A 12,852-nucleotide genomic window follows, 5' to 3' on the forward strand; every position below is an offset into this window, starting at 1 on the left:
GTCCAATTTGCGCGCCTTTGTGCCAATCCGACGTGGCAAATCATTTAATCATGCTTTCACGTTAGCCGGCTGCGGCCTGTCATCAACTGCCACGTGCCGGTTCACCTCCCCTCCGTGCCACTTACCGTTTGTCTCGTTGCATCGAACACCGGTATTATCACCGGTTGGCGGGTCCGCCCTTTAAAGCGACAACAACTTCCTCGTCAAACGTCATCGTAACCTGCACGATCGGTAAGGTGCAAATTAAATTCTCAATTGACAATAATGCCCTCCTATGTCACCTGTTTCTTGGCGCTCAAACGGAGAAAATAGTAAATTCGGTCCATCTGATTAAATAAAAGTATTTAATTAGATATTTACACAAATGGTAGTTTCCTTCTTCTTTGTTGAAGTGAAACAGAGGACTCTGTTTTCGTCGATACACTCAGAGTTAAGAGAAAAGTCTTCTCTTCTTTTCTGATGTAAGTATTCGTTATTTCTTCCTAATTGAAATTTGAGAGATATAAATTCCTTTTTTTATTTGGTTTTTAAGGTAGAGATTTTTAATTTTTTAATTATTTTTTGTAGATTTTTGGAGACAGTTGATGTTATGATTGAGGATTGTTGATAATGGATTCTGCAAGGAGTTGGTTTAAGAAATTTCAACAAAAGAATGAAAATTCACCTAAGAAAAAGAAAGAAATGGAAAATGCCAAGGATGCACATAAGCCTCCCATTGATGGGCCTGGGGCACCTTCAACTGCCACCAAACAAAAGGCTGCCGCCGCGAAGCAGTATATTGAGAATCACTACAAATCTCAGATGAAGAATTTGCAAGACAGAAAGGAGAGGTACTTGCCCAAATAGAATACTGGGTACTTGTATTTACTTATCACTGCTTGTATGACCGCCTCACTTGATTTGCTAGAGCATGTTGTCCTTTGAAATCTGTGCTCAGCACCCTTTAGAAATTTTTGGTTTTGAAACTCAAACAATTAGGATCAGGGAACCTCATATCATATGTATCTTAAAGGGTTTTAAGCTTGTGGATGTTTTAATCTACTGCTGAATTTCATTTGTTTGAATAAGGTCTTACTATTTATTACTGAAATTAGGTTGTTTTTCTTGATTGTTTTGCTTTGGTGTAGAATGTGTTTCATATCAATTTCTATTTTTTTTCTATTTCAGTAATGATTATCTTCGTGTTTTATTATTTATGTTGAACTTCTCATATTTTTTCTAACAATTGTCTGTATGGAATATAGACGTTGGATGTTAGAGAGGAAACTTGCTGATGCTGACATTACTGCAGAAGAGCAAATGAGTATGCTTAAATTTTTAGAGAAAAAGGAAACAGAATACATGCGCCTTCAAAGACACAAGATGGGTGTTGATGACTTCGAACTTCTGACCATTATAGGGAGGGGTGCATTCGGGGAGGTCTTGCTCATCTTTTTTTTATTGTTTTCTTATTTAAATATTACTTATACTGTCAGTAATATTGTTTCTTATACTAGTGAGTGAGTTATATGTGCTTTGCAATGCAATCCATATTTATATTCAAATTTCTCTGATATGCATCTCAATCTGGTGGTAAATATTGTATAGCTCTAGCATCTTTGCCTCCACCATTTTCCTCTTCTTTGTTTAACACAAAAGTACATAATTCTACATGTTCTCTATGTTTCTGGTCATGGAAGATGTCTGCTGTCATCATGCAGGTAAGACTTTGTAAAGAAAAAGCTACTGGAAATGTGTACGCTATGAAAAAGCTCCAGAAGTCTGAGATGCTTCGCAGAGGCCAGGTACTGTTTGGTTCAGAATGTTTTTCTGATTCCTTAGCATTTCTAGTGTGTTTGAAAGGAGAGCAGTAGAGTGAAGGGAGTAAAAGGTTTTACTTTACTCTGCTTGAGAGTTTTGTATAAGCGGACGGGAGAAATCCAAAACCTCTGGACCCTCTCTAAAATTTACTTTTTAAAAATTTTACCAAATTGGGAGGATTGGAGCAGAGTATTTCATTTCAATGATTTCAGCTCATGGTCTTCCCTGTGCTCTACAATATTTTTGTTTTAGTAATATTTTCAAATTGGGATATGGTGGTAATAGCACAAAATCTTTACTGATGTATTCAACTTCTTTTTGCTCCCAATTTTCAAAGAAGATGAGGGACATTATTTATTAGCTCTACTCTATTCTACTTTATTCAACTTACTGTAGTCTGTTTTCCCTTTAAACTCCCACATGCACTGTTAATATATGAAACTGGCTGCATTGATAATCAGAGATAATTAACTCAATATGGCTATATCATTTTGGGTTGCCTGTTGGTTACAAGAATTGGTATGTATGCTACGTTGCTGAGGACCAATGTGCCCTGGCGCCTGATAAAAGGTTTACTAAGATTGAAAAATTATCTGTATACTTTATATGAACCTTCTTCATTCTGATCTTGGAACTTTCTGTTAAATATACATTTAAAGGTGCCAGAAACAGGTTTATGTTGAAAAGAGAAGGAATATTAAATTGCATTTAAAAGATTGGAGTCTCTCTGTCCAGGTGGAGCATGTTAAAGCAGAAAGGAATCTCCTTGCTGAAGTTGACAGTAAATGCATTGTCAAGCTCTATTGCTCGTTTCAGGATGATGAATATCTGTATCTTGTAATGGAATATCTCCCTGGGGGTGACATGATGACGTTACTGATGCGGAAGGATACCTTAACTGAGGATGAGGCGAGATTTTATGTTGGCCAGACAGTTCTCGCTATTGAATCCATCCACAAGCACAACTACATCCACAGGTTTTCTATTTTTACTTTCTTGGCCATTTTCTTTTTGGATCTGTTTTATCTGTGGGTTAGACAATCTAGCAACTCTCCAATGGTTCATGGGTAGTATTTGCCTCATTGTCAGTTTCCTCTTACAGATTGTCAATATCATATAGCAAATGGGGTAGTTTACTGCTCTTTGGACCAATATTTTCATTTTGCATGATATACGTTATGAATTTTCAAGCCTGATAATTATGTATTTCAGGAATGAATATTCTTCATGTCTTCCCTCTGCTCCCCTGGAAGACACATGAAAAGAAAGAAAAAGGATATGTGTTTCATAACATCTTTATACTCTTTGTCTTCTCTTTGTAGGGATATCAAGCCTGATAATTTATTGCTTGACCATAATGGCCATATGAAGCTCTCGGATTTTGGATTGTGTAAACCCCTCCATAGTAGTAGCTTTCCAGACCTTAGAGAGGATGATTATGGAGGGGGAAGAAACATTAAACCCTCAATGGAGAGTGGTAAACATTCTAATCTTCCTCCTACACCAAGGCGGACACAACAGGAGCAGTTGTTGCATTGGCAAAAGAATAGGCGAACATTGGTATGCTTTCTACTTCCATGAGTGGTGTCTATAGGTTGTAAAGAAGCTCTGATTGATGCTAAGATTTGGACACTGTTTGTGTTGTGTTTTCCTTGTTTTAAGATTGAAATCCATAGGTGCAGAACTTGTATTTCATGCTTTTAGTAAACTGTTGTAAGTTGGCATCTTAAGCTAGCAAACCGTGCTTATTGGCAGAGGCAAATCCTAAATCTGCTTGAATTTGACCTTTGTTTGTGGGCCCCTTTAATCACTAAAAGATGTACTAGTAATTTCTGTGAGAAAGTTGGAACTATGCTCCGTAGGGTCCAAAGAATGAAACCTCTACAGTAAAGGGGCCCTTTAGTTTGTTTCTATTCAATATCTCTTCCTCTGTTTTCCTTAGAAAAGAACAAACAGAATTCCAAGCATTAGATAATTAGGCGCCTTCCAATATGTTTTGATTCTATATATTCTGCAGATATCATAATAGATACTGCTCATCCTGGTTCTTGCATTTAATTGTGTCCTGGGCTGTAGAAAACTAGCATGAATATAAATATTTCAGTTCCATGTTCATGCTTTGTATTATTTCTTTTGTTACAACTTGTTTTCTGGAAAAAGCTGTATTTTATTTAGTACTTCCCTCTTTGTAAAAAAATCGCTTAACTGTGCTTCATGGATTAAATGTTTTTTTCCCTAAAGATTCAAAGGTCTATATTCCATTTTTCTTACCCTAATCATCGTCTTCAGGTACTTTTCATATTTTAATTTGCCTGTTATAATTGTTTTGCAATGTTCCATATAGGCTTATTCGACAGTTGGTACTCCGGACTACATTGCCCCTGAAGTGTTGTTGAAGAGAGGATATGGGATGGAGTGTGATTGGTTTGTCAGTTGTCTTACCTATTACATTTTGTTAAATATTTTCTATGCTTAAATTCTAAAAGACTCTCCCTTAGGTGGTCGCTTGGGGCAATTATGTTTGAGATGCTTGTAGGATATCCACCTTTCTATTCTGAAGAACCTTTGTCGACATGTAGAAAAGTAAGTGAAGTTGTTGGCTTTGTGATTACCATTTTGTATGTTTAAATATTCATATTTTGAAGTTTTTTTAGTACAAATGAAAATGAGATATTCTTTAGGATTTAGCTATTACCTATCTGTTTGATGCTTTTCACGGTGAGCAAGTAATAGTATTGGTTGTTAACCAAGCTGGATAATTCCAGAAGTCAGCAAAAAATGAATTGACTGGGGCATAATGGATGCATGAGTGGAAACAACTTTTCTGCTTTGTGCATTGTGAGGCACCAAAGGTTGTTACGTTCATAACTTATTAGGCAGGAAAAGTACAAGGGAAATAGTCTTGCCTGTTATTGTATCAAATATTTGTTCTATGCCTCTAATGCTTATGACCTTGACAACATTAAGATGCTCTTAAGTGACCACCTGGAAATGACTGAATAGCAAAATGGTTCTGATTTCTGATGTATGAACAATAAGATCCAATAAATAAATCGATGCATCTGAAACGAAGAATCATAATATTCATGTTCCGGCATCAATCCTTTCAAACTGAATGGAATATGTTTTGCTTTGCAATTCATGCTGAACTGCCAGTCTGAAAGAGACATGCAATTACTAACAAATAACATAATACACAGTAACTATTGTTTCTGTAATCTTACTAGGATTTATTTTATTTGTTTGCTACATATGAGGAAGTCTGCAGAAGGAAAGGTGATTCAAACCTTGAACCTCAACCCTCTTAAAGAGTGGCCAACCTTGGTTGTTCCTTAAATAGAATAGATAGCAGGTTTATATCACTTCATTGAATTTTATTTATAACAGTTTGAGATAGTGCACTCAGAGATGCTTCTTTCAAGCTTAGTCACAGATATGATCTACTCTCTTCTCAAGGTCTGAAACATTTTGTGCTGAAAGTAAATAACTCCAATTGTCTAAAAATGATGCTTTTTAACTTTGAATGAACAAAGAAACCTTTTCGTACTGCACTAGAAATGTACTACTAATATTTATGGTCCTAAATATATTGTGGAAAACCTGTCTCTGAGTTTATTAATGCTTAGGAAAGAAATTTAGTGGGGAAGATTTCCTTGAAATTGCATTCCTCATGGTTGATGGATCATGTATGTCTAGTTCTTGGATGCAATTTTGAACCTTCTCCTCTCTCTCTCTCTTCAACACCCCCCCTTTCTTTTGTTTTTCTGCTTTAACTGTCCCTTTTTTTCCCTCTTGGATAGGTTTATCATGTTATAATATTTATTGTTCTGTAATCCCTTGTACTTGTAAGGTTAATTTATGTCATGTCCAGACATGAAATCAGAGTTAGGAGTTGATGTGAACTTAAATGGGACTCTTATCATCTTATTTATGAGCAGAAGTGCATTAACACTTAGAATAATTGACTCAATCATTGAATCTGCCGATATGAGCCTGGTCTTGGTAATATAGGATTAGAGTTGATTTTGGTTTTGGAGATATTACTGCACATAAAAGCACAACGAATCTGTGTGCAAATTAAAATGGCAAGCTGATTGAACAAACTGTATAATTTTCATCTTCTGCTTCTTACTATTGTTTGTCAACCAGTCTCAACAGTTTCAAAACTAGTGTTTTGATCTTTACACATATAGATATATGCATTTAGAAAGGGTCAAATCATTAATGCAGATTGTAAACTGGAGAACCCATTTGAAATTCCCTGAAGAAGCCAAGTTATCTGCTGAAGCTAAAGATCTCATTCGTAAACTCCTTTGCAATGTTGAGCGGAGGCTTGGGACCAAAGGAGCTCATGAAATAAAGGTCAGCATACTTGATTGATGCTTTCGTGCTATTATTATTAAGGAGATGATTTATGTTTTATTATCATACAGCCAACTCTTTGAGTTCATTGTATCAGGCACACCCATGGTTCCAAGACATTGAATGGGACAGATTATATCAGATGGAAGCTGCTTTTATACCAGAGGTTAACAGTGAGCTAGATACACAGAACTTTGAAAAGTTTGAAGAGGTTAGTAGTAAAGGTTTCTCTTTCTAGGTTACTGTGGAATAATTTAATCCATGCAGCTGACCACATGTAGTAGGAAAAGGCTTTGGTTATGTTGTTCTTGTACTATGTTAAGCTTTGTTTTCAGTAGTTTATTCTTCACATCTCCTCACTTGAAATGCTATTTATCTTTCCTCCAACTTGTGCAAAGTTGTTAAAGGATTGCATCCCCGTGTACATTGATCTTTTATTAACTTCATGGGGTCTATACAGAAAAAGAAAATGGATGGTACCTTTAAATTGTTATAAATTTCTCATGTTATTTCTCACTAAATGTGTGTGAAGCTTTCTCAGAGATGCATGACTTTTTTGTTTGTTTTCCAGTGCTAGCTTCAATGAAGCTGATGGTTCTGGGCATTCCTTTCGCCTTTAATTGCTTTTGCTGTTTCCTTTTCTTTTTCTTTTCTGCCTACTTATGTAACAATTTGTTCGTTGATTGCATATATAGATGGGGGCTCAAGTACAAACTTCTACAAAATCAGGTCCATGGAGAAAGGTAACTTAAAATCTTTTGCATCAATCTCCCCACTTCTTAGTTTTACTTCAGACTAAATTTTCATTTCACTTGTGTACATATTTTGGTTTTTTTTGTTCACAATGTCAAAGCTATATATACTACTATGCCCTTGCTTTTAGAGTACAAGTACTTCTTTACTAAAAAGACATTGAGGTGAACGAAATCCCCTGATAAGGGGGAAGTATATGACCAAATTTAGGCTCTTTATGGTCAGTATGGCTTCTTTGGACAAGTTGCTGCACTGTTTATCATCGCTTACCTTTTTTTGATCCATGATATATATCATAACCCGTGTGCATTTGGTACATGGAGAGGATACAATAGGATATAAGATAAAAGAGTGAATAGAAGTCAGTAATCTTATATTATTTTATGTTTGGTGTAGAAGATTAAATGTAACATATAATAAATTCTTAACCAATGCCATTGTCTGTTGTAGATATGATAAGATGACACTTTTATAATTGGCAAATTTATTCCTCCATATACATTGCATGCTAAATAAATTTAAAGGAAAATGCTAGTTGTGAAGGTAAAGTAGGAAACATTGAAATAGTAATTATTGGTTGGGAATCCATCCTCTAATCTTATCCCATAGGATTCAGTAATCTCTTCCATTTTATTCTGAAAGAATGAGTAATCCACCCATCTGATCCTCTTTTTGAGTAGATACCAAATATTGTATGCTGTAATTTTTTATCTTATTCTCTCTGTAATCTTTTGCATCAAATGTACCCTATCAGAATTATGTTATACTTGCCTTGTTTTATTTGACATGCATTTATACCTGATATTTGTCTTTAGGTGCAATTATGCTGCAGCTCAACTTTTTCTCCACATTATATATCTGTAACAATTGATAGATCTTTGACTTTTGATCTTCGAAAATTGCAGATGCTTCCATCGAAGGATGCTAATTTTGTCGGTTATACATACAAAAATGTTGAGATTGTCAATGAGCATCATCTTTCAGGCATTGGTTTGTATCGACAAGAAAACTGACTTTTGTTTTGGGTTTCACTGCTTCATATGATTCAAAAGTCAACTATACTAAGCTAAGGATTCAGAATTGTTAATAATACTATTTGTTAATAGGCTAATATAATTGCAATAATTCTATGTGGTATGTACCTTTTTTGGTTTTGTTTTAACTTTCTTTTTTCTTTCTTTTTTTTTTTTTTTTTTTGCATTTACTTTTTGCATGTGTTTTAGAAGATCGGAATGTAGTCTTTTTTTTTTTTTTTGCATTTCCTTTGCCATCCTTTTCGCTATAACACATGTTTAAATAAGGCAAAAGAAACCGAACTATAATAATAGTATTATGATGATGATAATGCAGTGATAATAGTAACAAGATGCAAGCATGAGTCATTAAAAGTTGTTATTCCACTTTTTTTTTTTTGGGTACATTGAAACACTTGCTAATATTATTATTAATTTTTGCATTAGTAGTTGTAGTAGTATCAATAGTAGCAATAATAGTAGTAATACCATAGTAGCAATAACTATGCAATAGAAAATGCAGAAAGCAGTTATTACAATCTACATTTAGGTGCTTGAAAACATTCCCTCCCCTTGAAAACTGCTGACAGTTACATGCATATTTGATTGCAGCTGAGTTGAGGAAGAAAAGTAATGCGCCTAAGAGACCTTCCGTGAAGTCATTGTTTGGTAACTGAGTTCACTCTTACTGCTAAGTACTACTAGTTGTTTTTGTTTTGTGAGTCACTTCTTCACTGTTTGCCTGCTTGTCCCCATTTTGCAGAAACTCCAGGTCCTCCTGATCCCCCAACAAAGGGAACCTTTCTCAACCTCTTGCCAACTCAATTAGAGGAACCTGAAAGCCCAGTGCCTGAACATCAATCTACTAGATCCACACAATATTTTCGGAAACCTTTGCAAAGATAGTGGAAAAGATGCTTTCTGTAGGTAAATTATCCACAGCAAATTGGAAGTGAAAATATTTTTCAATGTTGCAAATTGGCAATAAAACAGTTTGGGTCATCATATATATGTTAAAAGATTCTTCTTTGTTTAGTATTTAATTAGTATGTGAAAATAGCATTATGGTCATTCTCGGTACAGCAGGATATAGATGGAGTGAGTTAGCTTTCTTTCTGTAAATCATTTCGAGATGTGCTTTTGGAGTAGTTAATAACCTCTGTTTATATTGCCTATAGAAAGATGAAGGCAGAAGTTTAAGTGATTAGTCTAGGTTGTTCATTATTTGCCTGTCACACCAGTAACTATAGAAACAAATTACACAGGTATCTCATAAATGTGCTCTCTTTTCTTAAATTGATTATTCTACATCATAATAGTAATTGTCGTGGACCTCTGGTGAGACATTCAAAATTTTTTAAGCTCTTTCATAGCATAATTATTTTTTGTATGAATGCCGGTTATATAGTTATACTAAATGATACTATATTTTAACGATTGTATATTGAGTTTCTGTTTCTGGTTGCATGCATGTTTGTTCTATGTTATCAGACAGAAATGCATGCTGCTTTTCTGCCAATTCTTGGTTTTAAATGAGTCTCACATGGACCGTATACTATAAACCTGGAGATTTAACTTTTGTGTGTAACAAATTGAATTGCTCTGAGACTTTTGTCTAGCTACTGAGGATGATAAAATAGGATATACTATTTCTCAACCCTGTTAGCTATGCCGGAGGCTACGAGCATGCAACACAGGTGTTGTATCTTTTCCGTCTGAGGGTCGACTATGGTCCGAGCAACATAAAACATACAGAGCAGGGGCTTGAGATGGATATGACAATCAATAAGACAATTGTTAGGCCATAGCTACCCCATCATGCTTTGAGGTAGCAATGGAGAAATGATTTTGTGACTAAAATTTAGGTCTGTTAATGGGAGATACCAACACCAGTTTGGTTCTAACTTATTTTGTGTGGTTTTGGTGTCGTGATTGAGGTTACATAGAAGTTCCACTTTGAGTAATCTTTATATGACTGCTTTTTGCAAATGAATATTTTAAAAATGGACTAGAAACCGAAATTTTTTCATTTGGAGGTTGCTAAATTATAGTATTTTGCAAAGGAGGAAAATTGCTCTTGGTTGTGCAATTAGAAGACCAAGTGGCAATTTTCAGATATAGTAACCAATAGTAAATAATATAAAATTTGTACCTTTATAGGAAAGGTGGAAAGCTATTTGAGGCCAAGAAATTTTCTACATTAGGGATTTTGATCAGACACTTGTGATGGGTATGTTAGAGGCTTTTATCTATGTAAGATTGATTATTTAGTTGGTTCGAATTTATAATTTTAAATTTAAATTAATCAAATTTTGTTAAAAAAACTGAATCGGTCAAATTATATTTTAATATTGAATTAATCGAAATCAATGTGTTCGGTCGATTTTATTTATTTTAATATTTTATATTATAATAAAAATTAAATAAATTAAATTAAATTACAAGAATTTAATCAATTTCGATTTCAATCGATTAATGCTTGTGATGTATCACCAAATCTCCACGACCCTCAAGGCAATATCCCAAAGTAACTAGTTCTTCTTGTAAAATACTTGTAGACATGATCACAAGTCACTTAAAAATACTTTTATTTGCATTACAAGTCAAGGAATTAATGCCTATGTGTCCCACTTTTGCATCATTGGTTTTCATATTCAATCAAATTTAGCCATTCATGGTGATGAATTGGTAGTGCTAAATTCACCTCGAAATCCATGATCAACTCTTTGTAGGCCAGATTGGACCACCCATTTTTTCGTTTCTTTTTCTTCTCTATTCCTTCAAAAAGGTTTCACCCTTTGGTAGGAATTTGATAGGATCAATCACCCAACCCAACTCTAGATTTCTTCGTTTCATTTCTTAATCCTAGAGGATCACAAAAGTGAGGCTAAGAAAATGACTAGCTAGAGCTATGCTCAATTAATCATTTATAGGACTGCCTTTTCAAATGAATATTTTAAAAACGGATTATAATTTGAATTTTTTTTTAATTCGGAGATATCTTCTGCATCAAAAATTTTATAAAATTTATTACAGATTAATAATGTCACTACAAAATTAATATTATAATAAATTTCACCGCAATAAGTTTTCATAAAATTGATTACGGGCTAATAATATCACTACGAATTAATACTATAGTAAAATTTATCATAATAAATTATTATAACATGATAACATAATTTCATAAAAATGAAACCTTGACTGGATCATGTTGTTAGGACACTCATCAACTATTGATGAATTGCTAGTGTTGTCAGGACCCCCATTTTTTTTTGTCCTTTTTCTGCTGTATTCCTTCAAAAAAGTTTCACCCTGTATAGGATGTTGATATGATCAATCACCCAACCAACTCTAGAATTCTTAGCTTCATTTCCTACTTCTAAAGATCAGAAAGTGAGGCTAAGAAAATGACTAGCTTGAGCTAAGCTCCAAGTCCAGGCACAAAACTCCAACCCCCATTCCTCATGAGGTTTACAGAATAAGCCCGACCATGAAAGAGATGGCAAATGCAAATCAACTCATATATGATTCTTTCCCCTTTCTTTTTTTCCCCCAATTACTCACTATTTACTTTTAAATGATTTAACCCTTGCATCTAATTAAATTCCCATTGTTTTGAACACCAATCTTTAACATGTACAATCAAATAAAAAAAAAATACCCGTAATCTAATAAATCTCAATTTTTATTAACCCATTTTCGATTTTAAATTTGTCTCCTTATAAATACGTGAGAACGACAAGTTTAAAATTCGATATATACTTTACAATCTCAATGTAATTCAAGATATGCTTCATCTGTCAAAGAACGATGGAATAATGTTGTCTTTAAACTGTTATAGTTACGTTACTAGAATTCAATATATTGTCAGGGAATATTTTAGTAGTTATGCACATAGAATTAATACTAATGATGCAAAAGAAAGTGTTTAATAAGAAATGAAATCTTAAAATTTTATCTTAATTTTTAAAAAAAAATTTAAAAAATAATTTACATATTTATTGCATGTGCTAAAATCCAAAGGCAAGTGAAGTGGATGAGTTAAAATTGGTGGCCAACAGCCAGGGAAATGAAGCATAATCACAGAGATTGATACGACCGACCCAATGCTTCTTGGTCCCACCTTGAGCTCCAAATTTCAACAAAATGGATTTATCTCAAAATTTTTTGAATTGGATTTTACATGATCCTCACCAAAACAACAATCAAATTAATTGGTTTTTAAATAAATTTTTGTTTTAATAATTTATTAATTGCTTTTTATTTGGTGTCGAGGTCGATGTTGATGACATCTTATACCTTTTTCCGAATTCGATTTGAATCTAAAATCGGCGTTAGTAATTTTATGGTTTTTGATATAATTAAAGTTTGATTTTCAATATTAAATAATTTTTTTTATTTTGATTCATATTGTAAGGTATTCAAATAATCTCTTAATAAGATGTTAATAAATTTATTTTCGATCTATCGAATTTGAACATAAACCTAATTTTACATCAAGAAAAAAACTTAGAATGAATTCATTTAAACGATAAAAAAAAACTTAAAATCTCAAGAAATGATTAAAAAGTTGTTTTGGGGACAACAAGAGGAATAATAATAATTAAAATTAAAAAGAAAGAGGGGGGAAAGAGGGTATCATCATGATGATTAAGACCTCCAATTTTCTAATAAAATAATAATGACACGAGGAACAACTTTATTGTTCCCAACAAAACAAGAAGCATTCCATCAAATTAATTAATTAATTTTTGTTGGATTAGTACGGATTTAGACTTTTTTCTTTCTAACATAATAATAAACTAAATTAAAGTAAATTAAATTAAAAGAGAGAGAGAAAGAATGGTAGTGCTAAGGCAGATTTGATAATATTTTGTTTCTGTCAAACAACTAATTTTTTTTTTATGTCAAGGTTGAGATC

At 33.5% G+C, this 12,852-nt stretch overlaps 1 protein-coding gene across 1 annotated transcript; it reads left to right on the top strand.

The window, feature by feature from the left end:
• Positions 1–343: 343 nt before the first annotated feature.
• LOC18595113 (uncharacterized) lies at positions 344–9,224 on the top strand. Its single transcript, XM_018123720.2, has 14 exons — positions 344–461; positions 568–830; positions 1,245–1,419; positions 1,701–1,784; positions 2,536–2,777; positions 3,123–3,360; positions 4,145–4,224; positions 4,299–4,383; positions 6,031–6,162; positions 6,260–6,373; positions 6,858–6,905; positions 7,821–7,905; positions 8,541–8,597; positions 8,692–9,224. The coding sequence occupies exons 2-14, from the start codon at positions 610–612 to the stop codon at positions 8,832–8,834; spliced, it is 1,704 nt and encodes a 567-aa protein (XP_017979209.1). The 5' UTR covers positions 344–461; positions 568–609; the 3' UTR covers positions 8,835–9,224.
• The last annotated feature ends 3,628 nt before the right edge of the window (positions 9,225–12,852 follow it).

Source organism: Theobroma cacao, chromosome 6, assembly GCF_053813885.1.
Source record: "Theobroma cacao isolate CCN51 chromosome 6, ASM5381388v1, whole genome shotgun sequence".
Classification (NCBI taxonomy): domain Eukaryota; kingdom Viridiplantae; phylum Streptophyta; class Magnoliopsida; order Malvales; family Malvaceae; genus Theobroma; species Theobroma cacao.